Genomic DNA, 20,856 nt, shown 5'->3' on the forward strand with positions numbered 1-20,856 from the left:
TTATGCCGACCTCGACCTGGAACCAGTGAGCAGCTCTTCTTGATTCCGAAATGTGGTCTGTTTTTGTAGGTTGAGTGCAGCTTGAAAGGGCATTATTTTGGATTGTTTGTAGCCTTCTCAGGTTTTTTTCAGATGTTCCCACAAAGTAGTGCATTACAGTAATCCAGTTTGGATCCTATCTGGGCCCGGCCACAGAGAGCTGGTTGGCAGGGGACAGGAAAGGTCTGCTTGCCTTTATCAGTTTCGTGATGTAGGCTGTAGTAGAAGAGAAATTATTGATTTGGCGGGACATGTTCAGGGATGCATCAAAGTAGACATCCAATGTTTTTACCGATGTGGAGACTGCAATTTTATGACCATCTATGTCAAAGCTCTAAAAGGTTGGGCCAAGACTTGCGAGGCAGGCTGGTAAGCCGAGGAGGAGTTCTATGTTTTCCTCGTTCAGGCACAGGGTGTGCTTGACCATCCAAGTTTGGATAATTTCACAGACTGAGTCTACAGCGGAGCCGTCTTGGCATAGTTTCCTGAGAGAGGAATGAGAATTTGTGTGTCGTCTGTACAATACGTAAATGTGATGCCTAGCTTGTTGACGTGGTCAAAGAGGGGTTTTGTATGCATGTTATAAAGGGTGGGAGGATGCAGGAGCCTTGTGGCACCCTGCAAGTGTTTGGTGTTGGGGGGCAGCTGCCTCACCTAAGAAGACTGGAGGATCTATTGTCGAGGAAGGAGGCGATCCAGCTGGCTACTTCCTGCGAGAATCTAGCCACTGATGTTAGGTGGTGGCATAAGGTTCTGTGATCAACAAGGTCAAATACTGCAGAGAAATCAAGTAGTAGAAGAGAGAGTTTAACCGCAACATTCAGTTTGTCTAGCTGATGTTTTCGGTCTAGAAGGGCGGTTTCTGTTCCGTGCTTGGGGGGGAGCCAGATTGGAGACGACCAAGTATAAGTGGTCTTCCAAGGTTTGGATTTGAGTGTAGGCCACTCTGTCAAGGATTTGCAGTCGTTGGTGTGGATGGTTGTGTCCAGTGATGGTTTCTTTAGCAGGGGTGTGATGCAAGATTCTTCAAGCGAGAGAGGGATAGTGTTGGTTACGAAGGAGTTAACTATGGCAGTAATGAGTGGGGCAAGAGGTGCTAAACATTGTTTGATCAGTGTTGCTTGGCAAACATCACCCTTGCATCGGGACGGTTTGAGAGTGATGACTGTGGTGGTCAGGTCAAGTTCTCATATGGGCTTGAAGTGAAAGAGTTGGGAGCGAGTGAGCTGAGTGGGCTTTGTTGTGGAAGGGTGTTGAGTTGTAGTATTAGCAATGCTGTCTGACTTAGCTTTGATTTTGCGTCTAGGTAGGTTGATTTTTCCAGTGAGCGCATCTTGGATGCTGCTACACCAGGAGTTGACTTTGGTAATTGTTGACGGGGAGCGATCAGCGATTCGAGTTCATGGAGGATACTGAATAGTTCTCACGTGCAAGTGGATGCTTTTGAGATTCTAATAGTATAGGACGCTGCTTTGGTCTCTGTGAAAAAGCCAGGGGTCTTTTTCCCCCTTCTCCCAAGCCGAGTGGAATGTTCAGGGAACAATACCAAAAGAGGAGAAAACCCTCAGGCAAAACAGCGAGTTCCCCATCTCCTATTCTAATGCCCTTAACTTTTCTAGGATGCTGTCATTCTACCTCAACCTCATCCCAACCACGACCTTCTCTAAAAGGATGGAGAAGATTAGGTCAAGAGGAGATAAGTTGCATTCACGGCCATGTTAAAAATATGTTTTTTTACAATGATTACCATTAAGATCTTGGGTACAAATGTACATCTTAGAGTGAACATAATTTCGAATCTTCTGGCCCAATTAGTACTTGGGACTGACCTCCCACAATTCAACCAGTGAGCCTCTCAGATGGCCCAAATAAAGAGAAGAAAAGGAAAACCTGTGGAAAACCCTAAACAGACCTGTGTATTCCTTGGGAACACCACAGACTGTTGGTGAAAGGTATGTCAAAAAGCCAAGGGTCTTATTCCACCTTCTCCCAAGCTGAGTGGAAAGGTTGGGGAAGAATACCAAAAGAGGAGAACACCATTAGGTGAGACAGGGCGTTCCCCCAGCCCCTATTCTATGTCCTTACCCAATGTCCCCTCAACGTTTGTAGGATGCTGTCATTCTACCTCAACCTCATCCCAACCGTGTCCTTCTCTAAAATGTAGAACCACCATTACATATAGCAATAGGAAACCCCCCACTCACTATCCCCAATTCCCCCTTCCCAGACATAACTCTAAGAAACATTCTTCAAAAGATCCATTCTATTTGAAACCCTTTCTGACTTATTTTCCTCCTCCTTTTTCAAAACACTACAACTCCCATAATCCTCACCCTTCCTACCCTACTGACATGACTGACACGAGGAAGAACAAACCCGGAGCAATGAGGATTGCACAAAGAAACTCATGGACCATTAGTTCCTATGGACCACCACCATTTTGTCCCATTAACAAGGCCAGGCAACATCAGGCACTCCACCCCAATCATCTACACCTGCAACCCATTGACTCCCCCCCCCCCACCTGGATAAAAGGCAGAGCGTGAAAGCACACTCTGAGCAGGGCGGTACACAGGAAGGAGCTGTTTGGCCAGAGAGGTGGGTAACCAGGCAAAGAAACACAGGAGGCCAGAGAAGCAGGTGAGAGAAGCTGCAGGCGAAATCCCCTTATTGCCAGAAAGCGAGAGTTCCAAGAAACCAAGAAGCTTATTCAAGCCAGCCCAGCGGGAAGCAAATAATTGTATCCTGTGTCACAAGGCTAACAGCTGCCCTCCCGGGTGAATGGCAGAGTTTGGGAGGTAACAGCAGAACAAGAGCCATAGTCTTGACTCCAGAGGGAAAGTACGAAAGTGACAATTCTCTCATCGCAACCGGTGAGTCAAGCAAAGGTGATGAAAGCCTGGTTTGAGCACAGCGGGGTGCTTGCAACAGAATATCAGGAATTGAAGGCTATGCCAAGTAAAAGCGGAATACGATTGGGGCCAACGGAGACAGAGGGATACCTAATAACCGAGTGGTCAGGTGAAGGTCTCAGTGAACTTTAAAGTTGAACAGAGAAAGCAATATTACAAGACACCGCTTGAGATTCCTAGCAGAAGGGAACCATAAAACAGTTTACAACGGCTCACTCCCGACTGAGGGAAGCAAAAGTAAGTGCTCAGTGTTGAATTGTTTGATCCCGACGGAGGGGAATGAAAGTGAACTGTGTTTAGGAAACTACAAATACCAGAGTGCTAGCAAAAGCGTGGGGAAGGGAACCCCAGAAAATTGAAGAATAAAGAGAGACATTGGGCCTCATTACACAGTAGGTGGTGGACCAAGGTGCTATTAGCACCTTGGTCCATGCCGGTAAAATACCGGCACCGCCTTGGAGGAAAGGGGAATTACCGCCCTATTCCGAGGTTGGCGGGGTGGTAATTCCCCCTTCCCCCATTGCCCTTCCCCATTCCCGTTTTTGCCCCATAGGGCATAATGGGAATGGGGAAGGTGCTAATCACGGTACCGCAAATTGCGGTACCGTAATTAGCTCCCTGGTCCCTTTGCGGGTTGGTTTTTAACGCCTGCTAAAAAGCAGGCGTTAAAGTACCAACCCGCAAAGGGACCTCGTAATCAGGCGGTAAGGGTTAACGGTCACCGGTACCATTACCGGTGACCGTTAACCCTTACCGCCTTCCGTTTAATGAGGCCCATTGTAGGCTTGAGCCCGAGTGAGGGGAGCCATTGGTGAACTATTGTTGAGTGATAAGGAGAGGCTTGAGCCCAAGCGATGGGAGCCCTTCGTGAACTATTGCAATATGGAAGAGACCTTGTTTTTGTGAACCCAAAGAGACTCTAAAGGACAGAGCAGGCTGCCGTAGTGCTTGCCAAGCAGAGTGTGCCCAAGTACCAGTGTTACACCCTAAACCCATGTGCGATACAAACGTGGGGAAGGGGAGACCTAGCAGCATATATACTTGCCATTCTGACATTTACATTTATATTTCCCATTGATTTTCCTTTAAGTAACCTGTTTACCTGTACTGTGAGAAACCTGAAGATGTCTCCCTGGCTAAACCCCGGGGATCTGTCATGCAGGTGGCCAGGACACGTCCATCGCTATTGGATCCAGCTCCATGGGGTGTACCAGTGAGAGAGGATCACGAGGATGAGGGGTTCGCGGGGAGTGGGACACCGAAGGGTGAGATGCAGTATCCCCCTTCTTTCAAAACCTTTTCCCCAACACTGCTCCCCCTTTTCCAACATGAACACGTTTGCACAACACACAAGAGAACGGACTAATACCAGAGCCATTTACCTGACATGTCCCAAAACAAGGGTCAGGCAAAGTCAGGCAATTGACCAGAATCACACACACCTGACAGCCCTTTCCGTTCCCCACAGGGATAAAAGGTGGAGCAAGAGAGCACAGTATGAGCAAGGCAGACTGCACAACGAGACAGTTAAATCACCCCGGCAGTTAAAGAGAAGGAGAAAGGTAGCGAGAATCAAGAGGGTGAAAATGGAGAGAAGCGACCTTGTCCTTTCCAACGCAAACCCGCGAAACCTTCACGGAAGAAAACATAACCCAGAGAACAATCGATATACAGTCCTGCAACAGAGGTCAATGGTACACGGGGCATGCCTACGCCGATAAGCCGGAGCGAGGGAAGATCACGCTACTGTGGTACCGCCCTTGACTCAGATAGAAGGAAAGCCAAGTGGTTCATGACAGCCATTGAGTCGAAGGGAGAAATGATAAGAAGCGGGCTGTGTTGAATTAAAATCGCAAAGTGGCAGATTGAAAGGAGTTCAAAGAACTGTAAAATTGTTAACGGAAGTCCAGCTGCAGAGGGGACCAGCACCACGTGGGTGCTGTCTCGAGAAACCCTGGTTTGTCCGATATTGATGAAATTACAGACACCAGAAGGCCGCAGGAGAGCGGCCAAGACAGGTCAAAGTAGTCGTACAGGAGGTCTAGCAAAATCCCTGTACAATCCAAAGTCTTTCACCGACAAACTGTTAAGAGAAAGCAAGGGAAGCGAATCCCGCATCGAGAAAAGCAAGGGAAGTAAATCCTGCAGACATTTCAGCAAAAGGAATTGTGAAATGGCAAAAGTGAACCTGGCAGAGGGATGGCAATAAAAAAAGGGCAAAGTCTAAAAGTACCAGTGTGTTGACAAGAGTGAACCCGGCAGAGGGATGTCCATGGAGAACTGTTTAAAAAGACATTAAGATTTTTGTATACGAGAAAAGCCATAATGAAACCAATGGAGGGAGGCTGAGAATCGAGAGGGGTCTGCGCTCAGATAGGGGGACCCATGGGTGAAGAACTATCACTGAATAAAGAGAAAAACTTTTTGTTTGAACTTTTCGTTTATATACTTTGGAACCTGCCAAGCCCTCGAAAGCGAGAGAACATAGCTATCCAAGGTACTCATATCATTAAGGAACTTTCTAGGGATTTGTGCCCGGAAGAGGGGCATCCCGGGGTGGAAGAGGGGGATCCTAGGAAAGTCCTCACCCAAAGCTCATTGATAAGAGTTTATTTATTTTGTTTTGGTGAATACGATTTATGGTGGATCAGATACTGTAAGAGCGGAGACCCAAGGTTGAAACCATCACCCAACGTACATGTGGAAGCATACTTGTTTCGTTTGTTATTTTCTGACCCTCAAAGGCAAGAGACTTTCCTGAGAAAAGAGACTTGGCCATGGAGGCTCCTGAGACGCTGGAACGGAACTGTCAGCTTGTGCTGGGAAAGCTCGAGTGTGTGCTGTGCTCCAAGATCCCACCTTACCCCATGTTCAAAACATGGGCAAGGGAGACTCAGGCTAGCACATCCTGACATTATTTGTGAACACTTCTTCCTTTTCTTGAAAACTATCCCACAACATTTTTGTATTAGTTGTAAGGATTAGCAATAGGTTTTTCTTAGTATAGGCCCTTTTTATTTGACACAAGGCCACTAGGACTGCCTTATTTTTCATTTGATGGTCGACGCTTGCTTGTATCTTAGATTTAGGTTTAGAGTAGGTGTTTTTCCAATCTGCATACCGTTTAATAAACACCCTTGAACTGTGATCACTTGTGCCTGTCTTTACTGTTGCCACCATGAGTTCCTTACAGTACACATTTTTGTTATGTTATTTGTACTTTTAGTGCGACGTTGCCAGCAGGCATAAGTATTTAGACGTTATGCTTGTCAATACTTTTTTTAGTATAGGCCCTTTTATTTTGACAAGACACCACTAGGACTGCATTATTATTATTTGATGGTCGTAGCTCACTCCCATCCTTAGATTTAGGTTTAGGTAGGCGTTTTTCTAACCCAAACCAGTGTGTAAGTTCATTAAACACCCTTGAACTGTGGTAACTTGTGTCTGTCTTCACTACTTCGATAGAAAATATAAGAGGGAAAAACCGGGTCGCAACCATTTGTTATCAACGTGCAAACTTTCACTATTCCCGAAGGAGACATATAATAGTATATAGGAGTAGAGTCTAGAACTGCCTGTAATGTGCAGCAGTTAGTCAACCCGTAATAATATCACAATAGAAAACATTTTATTAAGTAATATAAACTAGAATGTAAAAGTACATAAAACATCTAACAGTACAAGTGGTACAGGTAAAGTTAATTATTCAAAATCCATAATAACAATCAAGTTAAGATAGTGACTCATGTCATATATGAAGTGAAAAAAACTTTTTGAGATAGAGGTTTTGATTAGTTTGTATGGAGCATATATTATTTATATTTTCCATTATGGTATCTTATAGCTTGGTATGCCAAGTTCTGCACGTATAGCCAAAGTCTAATGGACCTCAGCTCTATCTCAACAGGTTTCTGTTTGTAATCCTTGAAATGGTGAACATTCTTCCGGAGATTAATCGGCGTGGTCACTAGTGTTGACTCGACGTGGTACAATCTTGGTCCTGTCAGCCTTTCATAAAACAGTTGATATTAAAACTGTTCTCACAGCGCAGGCTGTAGATAAAAACAAAGAATGGAAAAGGTGCTATAAGTGCCCAAAGTCAAATTCGAGTTTGTAATTAGTCTCGGTACCAACAGTAGGTGAAAAACTTATTTACCATTCTTTGTTTTTATCTACAGCCTGCACTGTGAGAACAGTTTGAATACCAACTGTTTATGAAAGACTGACAGGACCAAGATTGTATCAAGTCCAATTAATCTCCTGAAGAATGTTCACCATTTGTCATGCCGCGCCGCTGGCGCACGCATTGGCAACCATCATGGACTACTTGGTACTCATTTATCCTCCTAATACTCCTTGAGCAACTCCTTTTCACGCCTGGGTCTTTTATTTCCATTTGCTCAACTTTGGTTCTTTCTTATTTTATTCAATTAACTACATTTACCATAATGCACCTGGCTGCAGTCCTCAATTCCTGGCTATTCTCATTTATCGTTATTGGGACCACAATCCCCAGAAGCCCTAGCGGCCAGTGCTGCTTCCACCTGCTCAGGACCAGAGAGGGAGGAGGCAGATTGTCTTCAGGTGTGCTGCTACAGGTGCTGTCAATTAGCCTGCCTCAGAACAGGGCAGGGCTGTATATAAGCAGCTGCCTGCAGGTGCACAGTGTCTTGCATCGTGAGTTCTCCCCGCTCCTGTTTGCCTTGACCCTTTACTTTGTATGCTGTTCCTGCATTATCCTGTTTTGTTCCAGTGCCCTTTCCGGGCTCCCTGCCTTGCAGCCGATCACGCTCTGCTGCCTTCTACCTACAGCCCTTGTTCTCTGGGCTTCCTGCCTTGCAGCCTATTACAGTCCTCTGCAGCCCTCTACAGTCAGCGGCCCTGCTCCTCTAGCCTCCTTGCCCTGCAGCCTTCCTCACTCTGGCTGCCTACAGTCCTTGTCCTCTGGGCTCCCGGCCCTGCAGCCTACCTCACTCCGGCTGCCTACAGTCCTAGTCCTCTGCAGCCCGCCTTGCAGCCTGCCTCACTCCGGCTGCCTACAATCCTTGTCTTCTGGGCTCCCTGCCCTGCAGCCTGCCTCACTCCGGCTGCCTACCGTCCTTGTCCTCTGGGCTCCCTGCTCTGCAGCCTGCTTCACTCCGGCTGCCTACAGTCCTAGTCCTCTGCTGCCCGCCTTGCAGCCTGCCTCACTCCGGCTGCCTACAATCCTTGTCCTCTGGGCTCCCTGCCCTGCAGCCTGCCTCACTCCTGCTGCCTACAGCCCTTGTCCTCTGGGCTCCCTACTGTGCAGCTTGCAACCTTCTGCTGTCTCCAAGCCCTTGTTCCCTGGGCTCCTTACCTTGCAGCCTGCACCTCTTCGCTGCCTACAGCCCTGCTCCTCTGGGCTCCCTACCTAGCAGCCCTATTCTTTTGGGCTCTCTGTCTGTTGCCTACTACTAATCTCTCTCTATCCTGTTCTTCTGGACTCCCTGCCTTTCAGCCTACTACAGTCCTCCGCAGTTCAATATAGTTTGCCTGCACCTAGTGCCACTCTTGACTGCAGACCTGCTTCCTACTTTGCAGCCTTCTGTTTTTCTGACTGCTGCTCCTTGTTCTCTTCCTTGAGACCTCTGTACTCCACCTTAGGTTATCTATTTCAGTCTAACTGCCTTTCCTTCATTTCCTTCTGCTAGATTGCTCATTGACTTCCTTTTCACTGGATATTTCTGTTCTTGTCTTCTCATGTGTCTTATGTAATCCCTTTGTACAGAGCTTGCCTGTTGGTTTCCGGCAGGCAACCTCTGCCCCTTCCTTTGTCGCGTTTTCAGTGTTACACCCACTGCTGTTGTTCCCAGCCATGAGCATACAGCGTGGGCCTCTGTTATAGCAATCTGTGCAGAAGGCTGGAGTTTCCTAAGGTGCGTGGAACACTCTTTCCCATTTCAGCATACACCCCAAGAGGGAATCCAGTTTGTTTGTACCTTTGTATCTTTTGCCCCTTTTGAATCACAGCTACTGTTTCCTACTCTTCTTTCTTGTTGAACTTCCTGCTGTGTGTGCTTATCTGCTACCTTACCTCAGCACAGCCACCCAAACCCTACTTGGGTGCCCTGTGCCACTCTTGACAGAGTGCCATTCCTGACACCATTTTAAGGATTGCGAACAGAAACATGTCGAGATAGAGCTGAGGCCCATTAGACTTTGGCTATACGTGCAGAACTTGCCGCACCAAGCTATAAGATACTGTACTGAAAACTATTAATCATGTATGCTCCTCACAAACTAATCAACACCTCTATCTAGAAGAGTTTTTTTTCACTTCATATAAGACCTGAGTCACTATTTTATCTTGATTATTATTATGGATTTTTTTGAATAATTACCTTTACCACTTATACTGTTAGATGTTTTGTGTACTTTTACATTCTAGTTTTATTACTTAATAAAATGTTGTCTATTGAGATATTATTACGGCTTGACTAACTGATGCACATTAAAGGCTGTTCTAGACTCTACTCCTATATACTATTATATTCACTACTTTGATACCATGCCTTCCTTACATCTCCAGGACGTCCTGTTTGTATTTCGTGGCTTGGGTTGTGAAAAGAGCCTTGTTGGTAGTATTGGGGTCCTTCAGCCAGTTTGCTTCTGCAGCTCGTTTTTCTGCCCTCTGGGTGTGGAGGTGGGGGGTAAACCACTTGTTTTTGTTGTTGGGGTTCTTGGCTTTGTGGATCTTAAGAGGAGCAGGGAGTCAACTACAGTGGCTAGTAGGGTGTTGTAGTGGGCTGCTTGTGTGTGGACGTTGTGGTTACTAGGCTTGCTTGTAGCGTCTGTGTTGAGCAAAGGGAGTAGGCGGCCACTTGTTAGGTTGTGGGTGCTATGTGCGAGCGATGGTGGCACCAGCGTGGGGATTCTTGGGTCTTTCTTGAGTAGGGGGGGTGGTGAAGGATACGTGATTGTGGTTGGACCAAGGAAAGGGAGTATTGGTAAGGGCGGAGGATAGTTGGGTGCAGCCGAGAGCTGTGATGGCTCTGGCCAGGGCTTGTGCCTCAGCATTTGATGGGTCGTTGCAGCCCAGGTTGAAGTCTCTTAGAACTAGGAGCTGTGTGGTAGGTTTGAGGATGGCAGTGATGTTCTGGGTCAGGTCATCCTCAAGGTATTGGGAATCTCTGGGGACCATATAACAGGAGTAGGATTACGGAGGGTTACGGAGCCGTGTGGAGAAGTGATGAATTTCGTGGCTAGCGGTTCGCATTGGGGGATGAGCCGGGTGAGATACCTATGAAGGGGTACTGTGTCCTTATAGATCAAAGTGACGCCACTTCCTTTGCTAGATATTCTGTCTTCCCTGAGAAGGGCGTAGACGGGCGTGACTGCAATGGATAGGGCTGTTCTTGCGCAAGGGTTAAGCCAGGTTTCAGTGATAGTAGGATGACAGTATTATTGGTGATGAGGTCATAGACGTTGGAACTCTGTATTGCCAAGTAGAGGTCTTATAAAGTCCAAAAGGGAGGACATTGCACAACATCTCTTCCATTAGAATGCAGCTATCATCCCCATGACAAAAATGCAGTCTAGCTGGACAAATAATGCACTCTCCCACACTAGCATGCTCTCCAGACAACTGAATAGCACTCATCCACATGCCATTTCGAAATGGGTAGCTAATAGGGACTTGGCCATTCCCATCCTCCTTCTTATTGCCTAAAATGCACACATGCATTGTAAATTCCTCTAACGAATTTCCCATGCCTTGGACTTCAGTCCCCAGAGGGCATTCACCTACAGCACTTTGTGAGTATACCAATGGGAAAAGGCGCTATTCAAACGACAATTACATTAACTGCAACAATGGCTTTGATGTAGGAGAGAGGTACAGGTTAACCCATTTGCAAGCTAAAACACCAGCCCTTGCAGACGGTGTAGTGCCAAGAGAATTCAAACTCATTTAACTCCTCGCTGGCAATGCGGAAAGAAGGAGGGTGCAAACTGGTGGCATAAAAAGGGGGGTTGATCATCTTTTTTCCAAGGATACATTTTTGCATCACAAAGAGACTTTTGATATAGAAGAGGTACAGGCTAGCCTACTTTCAGCTAAGACATTAGGCTTGCACAAGGGGTAGTGCTAACACCAATGGGAAGGAAGAAAAAAACTGCTTTGACACACTTGTCCATCAAGCCTCTTCCTCAAGAGGTTGTAGATCAGCTAGTTTAATAAACATGGAGGGGCATTCAGCTGAAAATGCCTGTTCTGTACTGGTCACGATGAAGAGACCTGGGAAAGTATCTGGGCCAGACAATCCAATGCCTCCATCTGCACAAGCATACATTTACCCGAAGCAATTGTGTACGGATTGTAATAAACTCCAGCCAGCTGGTCGGATTTCACCACAATAAGATACTTGCAAACGCTCTAATATTTAGTAACGTGTGCCGCCTTAGCCATAGCTCAATATTGTTAGTGTAGTATCAGTTTGGCCTGTGTTTGCAATCTGTGAGGGTGGGTGGGGGGGTTGCAGGTGTAGTGTAAGATGGTAGGGGATTTCAGAGGGAGGTTAAGGGAGCTATTAGAGTGAGGTGAGCACATGGTGGTATGATGCGGGTGTGGTGTGTGGGCCTAGAAGGTTTATGTGGGGGTATCTTACCATGGGGATCACATTCCAAATTCGTACACCCATACTTCCAGATCATTCTGGGGGCGGCTTGTCTAGCTCGCCGTAATATGCTGATAGATTTGGATCTGTGAGGGATATAAGTAAGATAGTTTTTGCACTACCCTCTGTTGGGAATGCTACAGCCATTAGCCCTAAGGGAAAAGCGAACACAAGACTAGAAAGGGTAGGTAAACCTCTCTAGGTGGGTAATGTGGACAGAGCAACAAGGCCTAACTCTCTAGTAGGGAAAGTATACCAACACAAAGGTACAGTTACTTCACACGTTTATCCATAAACATGTATTAATATATACTAAGCATATTATAAAAAAGTGTAATGCATATACAAGGACTCTCCTAATGCAGCCCTTGTACATGTGAAAGGCCTTACACCTGGTGGTCAGCACCTTCAATATGGTAGGGGATAGAAGAAATAATGTTTCAAATAAGAAACATAGGTTACAAATCCCTAAAGGCAATTCACAATCACTTAAGACTCCCAATGCATTATGTAAGTATCAACGCGCAGCCACTTAGTATGTTGGCAATAGTGAAAAGGAAATGTGTAAACCATAGTCAAAGGCGTCAAAGTCCAAAAATCTCAACATGAAACTTACTCAAGCCTTTCAGGGAAAAGTATGCACATAACCAGATCAAGCAGTGTTTAAGTACATTCACCATAATAGAAATGCAGGTATGACTCTAGAAATTAATATAAAATCACAGGCAAGTACACAAGTTATGAAACTTAGCCTAGAGCTCACTGAACCCAGCCCAGGAAAACTGTCCAGGGGCGGCTAAATACACCAGCCAATTGTAAAGTTTCAGCAAGTTCACAGTTCCATGGAAAATGAACTGGAGAAGTTAAGGGTCATAAGCTTTAATGAAGCAGTCTGATGTGCAGGTGTGAATAGCAAAAGAGGGGAGCTGAGGTCGGAGGAGACACCAAGGAAGTAAGTTCTAGGTCGAGTGGTGGATCCCAGAAGTAGCAGGAGAACAGAAAGAACCCACAAATAGAAGTCTATGGGAAATGCAGTTAAGACATGCCTCCAAGCAATACACAATGGGCAAGGGGGACACCAGAGTGTTTCTCGATTAATCGACCAAACCCCAGAACCAGTTAAGTGCTCACGTTGGTGGCTTCAGCAAAAACTGCTCCAGCAACCCAGGTAACTTTTATTTTCCACAGGTGCGGTTTTCAGGATTCGGTCGCCACAGATTTGAACCCTTGGCCCATGACAATCCTAGCGAGTGACCCACAAAAGGAACAAAGGCTCTTTCCAGGACCTGGACTCTAAAGCCTGCAACAAAGATTTCAGAGAGGTGAACCCCAGAAAGACAAGGACAAGCTAAGGGCTTCGTGGGTCAATGAACAGGTTCCATGGCGGGTGACCCCCACCAAAAGCGCGAGTTGACAGTTATGGATAAAGCAAACCATTACTGTTTCCTTGGAATTCGGGTTTTATTCATAGCTGCCTAACCTCCGGATTTTTCCCAGCAGACTCTGGAATTTTAAGCATTTCACCGGGTCTCTGGGAAAGACCCTGGAATCTCAGGAACTTTTTTCTTTTCCATGTTCAATTTAGGTCTACAAATAAAATGGGACTAGATGCTTTGCAGCGCTTGGATTGGGGACATTTGAGAACTCTTTAGTTACACATACTCGAAGCCCTGCGGGAACGTGCATTTGTCATCGAGGTTTTCCTCCTTCATGTTTTATGTATTGTGAATTTGTGACGTGGCCAGCCACCTTGGGTCGGTCTAAGTACCTCCTTTATGTTGTTGTGCTGCTAGGGCAGTGTTCTAGATCAAGGTGTCCGTTTTTTATGTTACTGTCCAGAGCGTAATGACGCCACATGAAACGTTACGGCGTCCAATGCACGCCGGGCGCTGCGTGTGTGGTTGTCAATGGCAACTGGTAGGACACAAAGCGTTGAACCAAGAGGGCCGCGAGACCACGCGAGACCGGAAGCGGGATCGTCTGCGAGTGTTGGCCACACCGGAAGCCAGGGTGGGAAGTTAGAGCTGTACATGTTTTATAAGTCACTTTGAAACGTTTATTTGATGATAGCGGGAGGGGTGCTAAGTTTACATAAAGAAACGGCGCTAGTGAATTCGGTGCCACTCCTGCTGTTTGAGGGTCGTTTCCTGGTTGTGCGAAGCCCGCTTCGGGGTCCTGTGGGGGTGGGGATGGGATTATTTCCCAATCCCGTGGAGGAGGGAAAGGGGTGCTGGTCATGGGTGTGGAATCGGTATTTGAAAGGGGCAAATGGTATGCCTCATTATCAATTCCACTTAGGAGAGGAGATATCCCATTCCTGGTTTTAGCTGCATTCTGAGACTTGTAGTCCTGAATTCATAATGTGGTAACGCAAGACTACAAATCTCAGAATGCACTGGTAAAACCTGGACAGAAATAGCATTAGGTTATTTATAAAGCGCTCACACTGCACAAACGGGCTTCTCTTGGCGCTACAGAAGACACTGCCTTTTCTATGATATCAGTCCTGCACAGTGGAGTAACTTTGCAAAAAAATGTGGGGGACATGACATCTAAATGAAAGGTGCCCCAATACCGAATGAGGGGGCCAAAATAGTCTGCCACTATAGTTGGGGGGACAAACATCCTTGTCTCCACCCCCTCCCCCCTAAGTGTACGCCCATGGTTCTGCAGGCCCATTGTAAACTGACCCAAGACACTAACACTCAACAAGGGCGACACACATTATCTGACCTCACTGCTTTTCTCTTTATTTACATTTGACCCCCCCCCCAAAGATGTTGCCCCTCGTTGATTGCAGACAATGCATGTCTCTCCAACAGACACATCAACAACTTTTCTATATCATACCACCCACCAACCAGTGATTTATTTTATTTATTGTACATTTCTAAGGAGCTTATACATCAAATAGATTGTGTTTCAAGGGAAACGGGCAGGGAACCTGGGAATGAAAATCAAATAAAGCAATGAAAGATAGAGCCAGACCTACTGGGCCTTGTGAGCATTCAGAACATGCAAGTGCAGAGGGAGTGGGGGGTAAGTGTTAGGTGTGTCAAGAGGGAAGTGCTAGCAAGTGAGCAGCTGCCAATAATTACGTGCAGGCCTGTGGTGGCATAGGCAAGTGGGTCCAAGGCAAGTGCTGGGAGCGGGCAGAGGCTGAAGGTGATTGGTCGCAGTACCCTACCTGATTGAGTTCAGTTTTTTCTAAAATTGGGTGCATTTTCCTTCAAAGTGTACGTTTGTTCTCAAAGTGCCCTGACATCTTGAAATACTGGGTACATCCCTATCTATACAGTGTTCCCAAAGAACGTTTTCCTGAGTCTCTACAGACTGAGAAACACAAACAGCACCACTGTGAATAGATTCCACCTATCCTTTACAGGAATTCCTACAAAAAAGTGGGGGGGACTCATTAACATACCAATTGAATTTGGCATCACCAGAAATGAGCATATCAAGGTGCCCTCTTGAAAAAAGTGGGGGGACTGTTCACCCTTGTGTACCCTCGACTTGAGCCATGACATTAACAGACGTCACAACACACCTTTTCTCTATATAACAAATCTCAACCACTTTGTCCTCCAACCGTTCATTTTGGGTCAACGATTGCCATTGTGCCTACCCATGCTTCTCAGCTGGTTTTGGAAGGGAAGACACCTGATTTGGACTCAGTACACAATCCTCGCCAGTTTAATCATCCATAGACTTCAATGGGCTCTCACCCCAAAGAGAAATATCTGATTTCACCCCTCTTGGCGACCCAAAAGGTGAGACATGCATACCCTTCTGTGTAAACACCACTTGCTTCCGCAACACAAGCATAGCATTGGCTACCCACACCAGCTTGCTGCAAATTCACGCGACAACCTAGTACAACTTGCTGCTTCTTGTTTACACGTCGGTCACTGGGCTGGCGTGCACATATACCCGCACGGAAGCGGGCAAGCCACTAAAACTTCTTGTGTTGAAAAGGTTCTTCCCATCTACCTGCCTCCTCTGCAACAGACCTACGCCATATCCCTCTCCCTTGCTCAACTCTTTGATTTAGAATATTTATTACACGCAGCAGGCATAATAAACTGCATTCGGACGCAGATGTGAGCTATGATTTGTGCCTTGATCAGCGTATAGCGATGGTGAAATAGATCACTTAGGTTCACTTAAATAGGAAGGTTTTTAGTGCTTTTCTAAAGCTTTTCAATGATAAACATGAGCGGATAGTTAATGGTAGTTGGTTCCATAACTTTGGACCGAAGACCGAGAACCTCCTATCTCTCTTTGATTCCCACAAATGTGCCAGTCTTACTGTCCACACCCACCCCACGACTGAGGAATTTTGTCACAGTGATGGGTGATGCCACTAAGGGTGGTGCCACCAAAATAGTCTGCCTGGTTGGCATGAGCCCTGGCATTGTGAACAGATCTTGTCCCCGCCCTTTGATATTATGTACAGTGCTGGAAATGGAAATGATTAACTGTGGGATCCCACCAGTGACCAGTATCCATTTCAGAACATTAATTTTAGACGTTCTAGTGGGTAACTCTGTCGACATTAGTCCTTGCGACCTTAGTTCGAATCCCGTCTCTGGCATTAAAAGCAGAGACATTGCATAAAAGGGGCAAATACAGTTCCCAGATGCGGTGAAACTTGTTTCCCCGGATACAATGACCAGTGTTGGTTGTAGCCATCACCGCTTTCTCCCCCAGGCCACAGTGCCCTTCCAAACCAACATTGGTCTTGCCAGAGTGACTGTGTTTCATAGGCTGAGTAGTGTGGGCTCCCTTTGCTCCCTCCACCTGACCCCTACCTAAGTAATAACATAGCAGACCAGTTTTGTTGTGGAAAAATTATAGGCCGTAGGCATTCTTTATTTTCTTACAGAAAATGCATAACAAAAAACAGTAACACCATCATTAGCTTTTGGGCACCTTGTGTCCAGTTTTGGAGTGGCCCAAGGCTCCTCCCGAGCCTTTGTTACCCTTGGGCCTCCGTTCCTGGGCACATGCCGCCTACGACTTGTTTGGACCGTGTACCGGAAGAAGTACTCGGCGTTCTGGCTCCTGCCGGTTTCCTCCTCCGTCCTTTATCTTTGTAGGGTGGGTTGGGTGGTAAAAGTTCCTTCCTTCCCCTTATCCAGGTCCCACTTCCTGGTCTGGGAATATTTGAAGCCACCCTTCCATTTTATCAATTCTTACTGGTGTAGTCCCCTTCTCTCCCCAGCCCTTATATCCGTTTCTCGTTTCTGTTGCTGGTTGCTGTCGCCCTTGTGCACTTGGAGCTGCTATGGTCTCCCTTACAATTCTCACACTTGTGGCTTAACTTGCACTTCCAACCCCAACTGCATGGTACCCCCTTTTCAAAATGTCGACATTGCCCTGGCTCTGTCCGTGCTGTCCACGTGTTCCCACTGCCCCCTCCCTGCACGGTTGGTGGCAAGTTGTTCTGCCAACCTCTCTGTGAACCATACTGTCTGCTCCGAAAGCCTTGATCCCTAGATCTGTCAAAGCTGCTTTCGTACTTTCTGCTGTTGTATCTATAATCTGATCTGTAATCATTCTGCCAATACTGCCTCTTCTGCTGGCCCCCTGAGCTCTGCTCCCTGTTTTCCCATTTCTCTTTTAATACGTTAAAAATGTAAATGTTGAAATTTTCTTCGTCCCAATCCATCTCAGGAAAACAGTCCATTTCTTTTCTAAATTTGTGGTCATATTCCTGCCATGCACCCCCCCCCCCGAATACTTTATATACCTTTAACACCCTCTGCTGATAAGCCACCAATGCTACCCCGTCCTCAGGAAATTTTTGTAATATGATCGTGGACATTATCTGGAAAGCTGCCATCCAGTTGTCAAAACTTTTCACTATTGTACCCCTCCTTAGCCATTTCTCATCCTCTTTTAAGTCCTCTATAGACGCATCTATTCCCCTTTTCTTGCAGCCCAAAAGGGAAAAGATGTCAAACTCTCTCCATATCTTTTCCTTTACTTTCTCATTGATATACCATGCCATTGCCTTCATGGATCTGCCTTGTGCATCCTTGCCTATTGTAGGTCTGCCATATTTTGTCATGACCGGCCCCCCCTCTTTGTCTATAGCAACTGTTGCTGCCACTGCTGGTGGTGTTACCCCTTGTGGTGGGCTCCCTGCCACCGGTATTGGTGCTGCCCCTATTGGTGCAACCGGTTCTGGATTGGTACCCCCCCCGGGATTTCGCGTTAGTGGTGCCCCTGGTGGTGCCCCTCGCTGAGGTGTGCTGCCTGCCCCTGGTGCGACTGGTTGTGGGTTGGTACCTTGTGGCACCTCTCCCGGGTTTGTTACCGCCGGTGCCCCCTGGGGCGTTGGGACCGGGGTTTCTGTGGGTTCCGCCCCTCCCCCCCACCCTTTTTCGCTTCTCCTTTCTCACCACCCCTTTCCATTTCACCCATGCCTTTAGGTGCTCCCTCTCCTCATCCTCGCTACTCCCTTCCGATGAAGAGTACCCCCGCTCCTCCCTGGGATCCCTATTGCCTCTGCCCTTCTTGCCATTGGTTCTGGGCGACTTACCCGTACCCGTGACACATGTTTTCAGCATTTTAACACTTTCTGCCCACATCAATATTCACAGTACCTTTGCTCTTCCTGCTCTTCGTCTTCTTCTTGGGTGTTTCTGGTGGGTCCTGCGAATGACTTGGCTCTTCTCTCCTCCTCTTCTGACCTTGCGGCACTTCGTCTTCTCCTGCGCTACTGCTGGGTTCCACAAACCACAAAGGTGACATTGCCTTTGCCCTCTCCTCCTTTTGCATTACATCTAGCACCCATTGTGCCCCGTACTCTTTCTCTGCTTTCCTTGCCCATTCGCTGAACTCCTGGGCCCTTCTTGCCCTTTCTTCTGCCATCTTTCTTGTCTGAATGGCTTCCTTTTGCTGTTTTGCTTGTTCCTTCTTTTCTTCTCTTTCCGTTTGCTTCTCTCTCCTGAAGCTATGTATTTATTTGGCTTTCTTTTTATGCACTGCCACTTCAACTGATGCTCCTGCTTCTCCTCTTTTTCGCCGTGTGTGTGCTGAATCTGCCTGACAGTTTTAAGATGTTCCCCCCCCGGGCTTTATCTCTTAAATTCTGTCCGGACCCTCCGGGCTTTTCCGCCCCTCTGGCTCTTTTAAAATCTGCTCAGCCCTTCTGCGCTTTTCCGCTCCTCCTGGAGCTCTTCCGCTCCTCCTGTCTCTAACTTTTTTTCCAGCCCCTCTGGGCTTTCCCGTTCCTCCTGTCCCTTTAAATCTTCACCGGCCCCTCCGGGTTTTGAGCTTGGCCTCCCCTCCCCGCAGGGGCCACGCCCCCCTTTTTCTGTTTTTCGCGGGCTTCGTCGCGTTGAAGGATCCCGAATGAGCTTCCTGGGTCGTTCCTTCACGCCGCTCCACCGTGCTCCTCCGAACTTTCCTGCAACGGCTCCTCCCCGATGCAGATACCTCTTGATGTTTTCTGCGGCGGCCGACCACCAATCCACAGCCTCCGGCGTCGATGTTTATGCCGAGCACGGCATCGAGAGGGTCCATGGCTCTGGCGTCGTATCCAGCGGTCCTCGGCTCCAGTGAAGGTATGCTTGAACGTTGTCTTCGTCCCAGTCGTACGGCTAACGCAGGTTTGACCGCTTTGCTGAAAAAGAAGGGGAGAGTCCCGGAACAAAAACCTGCAAGAGTAAAAGTTCCTTACTTCCTCTTATCCAGGTCCTAGGAGCTTGCCCGAGAGAGGTGAGCTCCTTACCTGGTTTGTTCTGTTTCTCCTTTCCTGGGGTTACTTATACCCCTGAGCCCTTTTGTTCTGCTCTTGGGGGCCGGACTTTCCCCGGCCTCCTGCTGATTACTTCTCTCACCTTTCCCAGGTGCCATTTCCTGCTCCTTTTGTGTTTAGGGGCGCCATTGGGACGCCCCTCCCTCCTGCTTCCTGCGCCGTTCCCCCCACCCCCTGTGCCAAAACTCCCAGGCCCTCTATTGTCCCGTATTTCATACAGTCCGGGGCCTGGGGTAGAGGTGCTGCTTTACAAATAAATGATACATTCTCCACAGACCCCTTCGCCTGCTTGACCCCCTTAATGACTTTAATTACCCAACAGAAAATACCTCCAAGTCCCAGTACTTACTGGTGAGGCCTCGATTTATAGACAAGTTCCCACAACACACAGTTAACTCCTCCTCCCCCCATCTCATCATCCCTTCAGGCATGGCCACTCTCCCCAATACACATCATGGCCCCCCTGCAGGAAGCAAGCGTGTTGCTAGGGCTTGTGTTCAGCAGCTGCAGAAGCGAGGAGGCTGTCCAGGAACCCCCTTCCTGCCGCAGAAGAGGCCTCGCCTTCCCCCACTTCCCTGACTCCGCCTCTCATCTCTCACTCTCCCGGGAGGGAGTGGCCAGTCTGGGCCCTGATGGATCCAGGGCTGAGGAGGAGGCCAGGCAGCCAGCCAGAGAAGGAAAGCGGGAGCCTCGCACAGGAAGCAGGAGTGATCTCAGTCTCGGAGGGGACCCTCTGATCTCCCGCAGCTCAACCAGGCACTCAAAGGGATCCAGCCTTGGAGGGAGGAGATCCAGAGCTCCCAGCACACGGGCAGCGTCACGTCTAGCAACCCGCAACGGAGGAGGAAGCGGGGATCCCCGGGCAGCGAGGGATCTAACACTGGATCCCCTTGGCAACGAGGAAGGGATCCAGCCATAGAGCGGCGGAGACTTCGTGGGAGCAGGGGGACCTGAGCACCACCGCGACCCACCCACGTCCAGGGCACAGAGCCACCCCTCATGCTGGGCCCCAGCAGTGCAGGCCCTCGGTGTCCTCCTGGCTCGGGGATGGGTGCAGACCGCTCTCGGCAGATCCCCGTTCCCCCGGCTCCTTGGCAGCCATGATGCTACTGACCAGAAAGCCTGAGGGCCCCATCACAGCAGGTAAATGCACAAAACCCCCGACCACAACGCCCCTAACATGCCTAGCCGCTACTGTGTTGCGAAAAGAGCCCAGCACCGAGCACATGCAAAGTCCACCTACCTAATAACAATGCACAGCTGGATTCCGCGTGCCCGCTGTGGGCTTGGCATTATGTGAACTGTATAACACTGTTCCTAAAACAAAGGTCTCTAGTGTCTGGAACGCCTTGGGGGTCAGTACAGGCCTCCGCTGGCACTTCATGTCCCATTGTACTGTACCCCCACCCCCTCAGGGGAGAGGGGGGTTGTCAGGAAATCAATACTTAAGGCAGAGCAAAACAGCCTTGTTTATAATGCAGCTCAGATGTTTTCTTGG

The 20,856-nt window shown here is 48.0% G+C and overlaps 1 protein-coding gene across 2 annotated transcripts in view; it reads left to right on the forward strand.

Annotated features, from left to right (window-relative positions):
• The first annotated feature begins 13,487 nt into the window (after nucleotides 1–13,487).
• Nucleotides 13,488–20,856, forward strand: part of DYRK3 (dual specificity tyrosine phosphorylation regulated kinase 3) — a 78,286-nt gene continuing 70,917 nt past the window's right edge. Inside the window, exon 1 of one of the 2 annotated variants that reach the window (XM_069633186.1) lies at nucleotides 13,488–13,600. In XM_069633186.1, the coding sequence (XP_069489287.1) occupies nucleotides 13,498–13,600 (103 nt within the window). In that variant the 5' untranslated portion in view covers nucleotides 13,488–13,497. Of the gene's footprint in view, nucleotides 13,601–19,941; nucleotides 20,502–20,856 lie in introns of those variants that run through there. The other variant, XM_069633187.1, reaches the window with a different exon arrangement.

The sequence above is a fragment of the Ambystoma mexicanum genome, chromosome 13 (assembly GCF_040938575.1).
Source record: "Ambystoma mexicanum isolate Mex_15411 chromosome 13, UKY_AmexF1_1, whole genome shotgun sequence".
In the NCBI taxonomy this organism is placed as follows: domain Eukaryota; kingdom Metazoa; phylum Chordata; class Amphibia; order Caudata; family Ambystomatidae; genus Ambystoma; species Ambystoma mexicanum.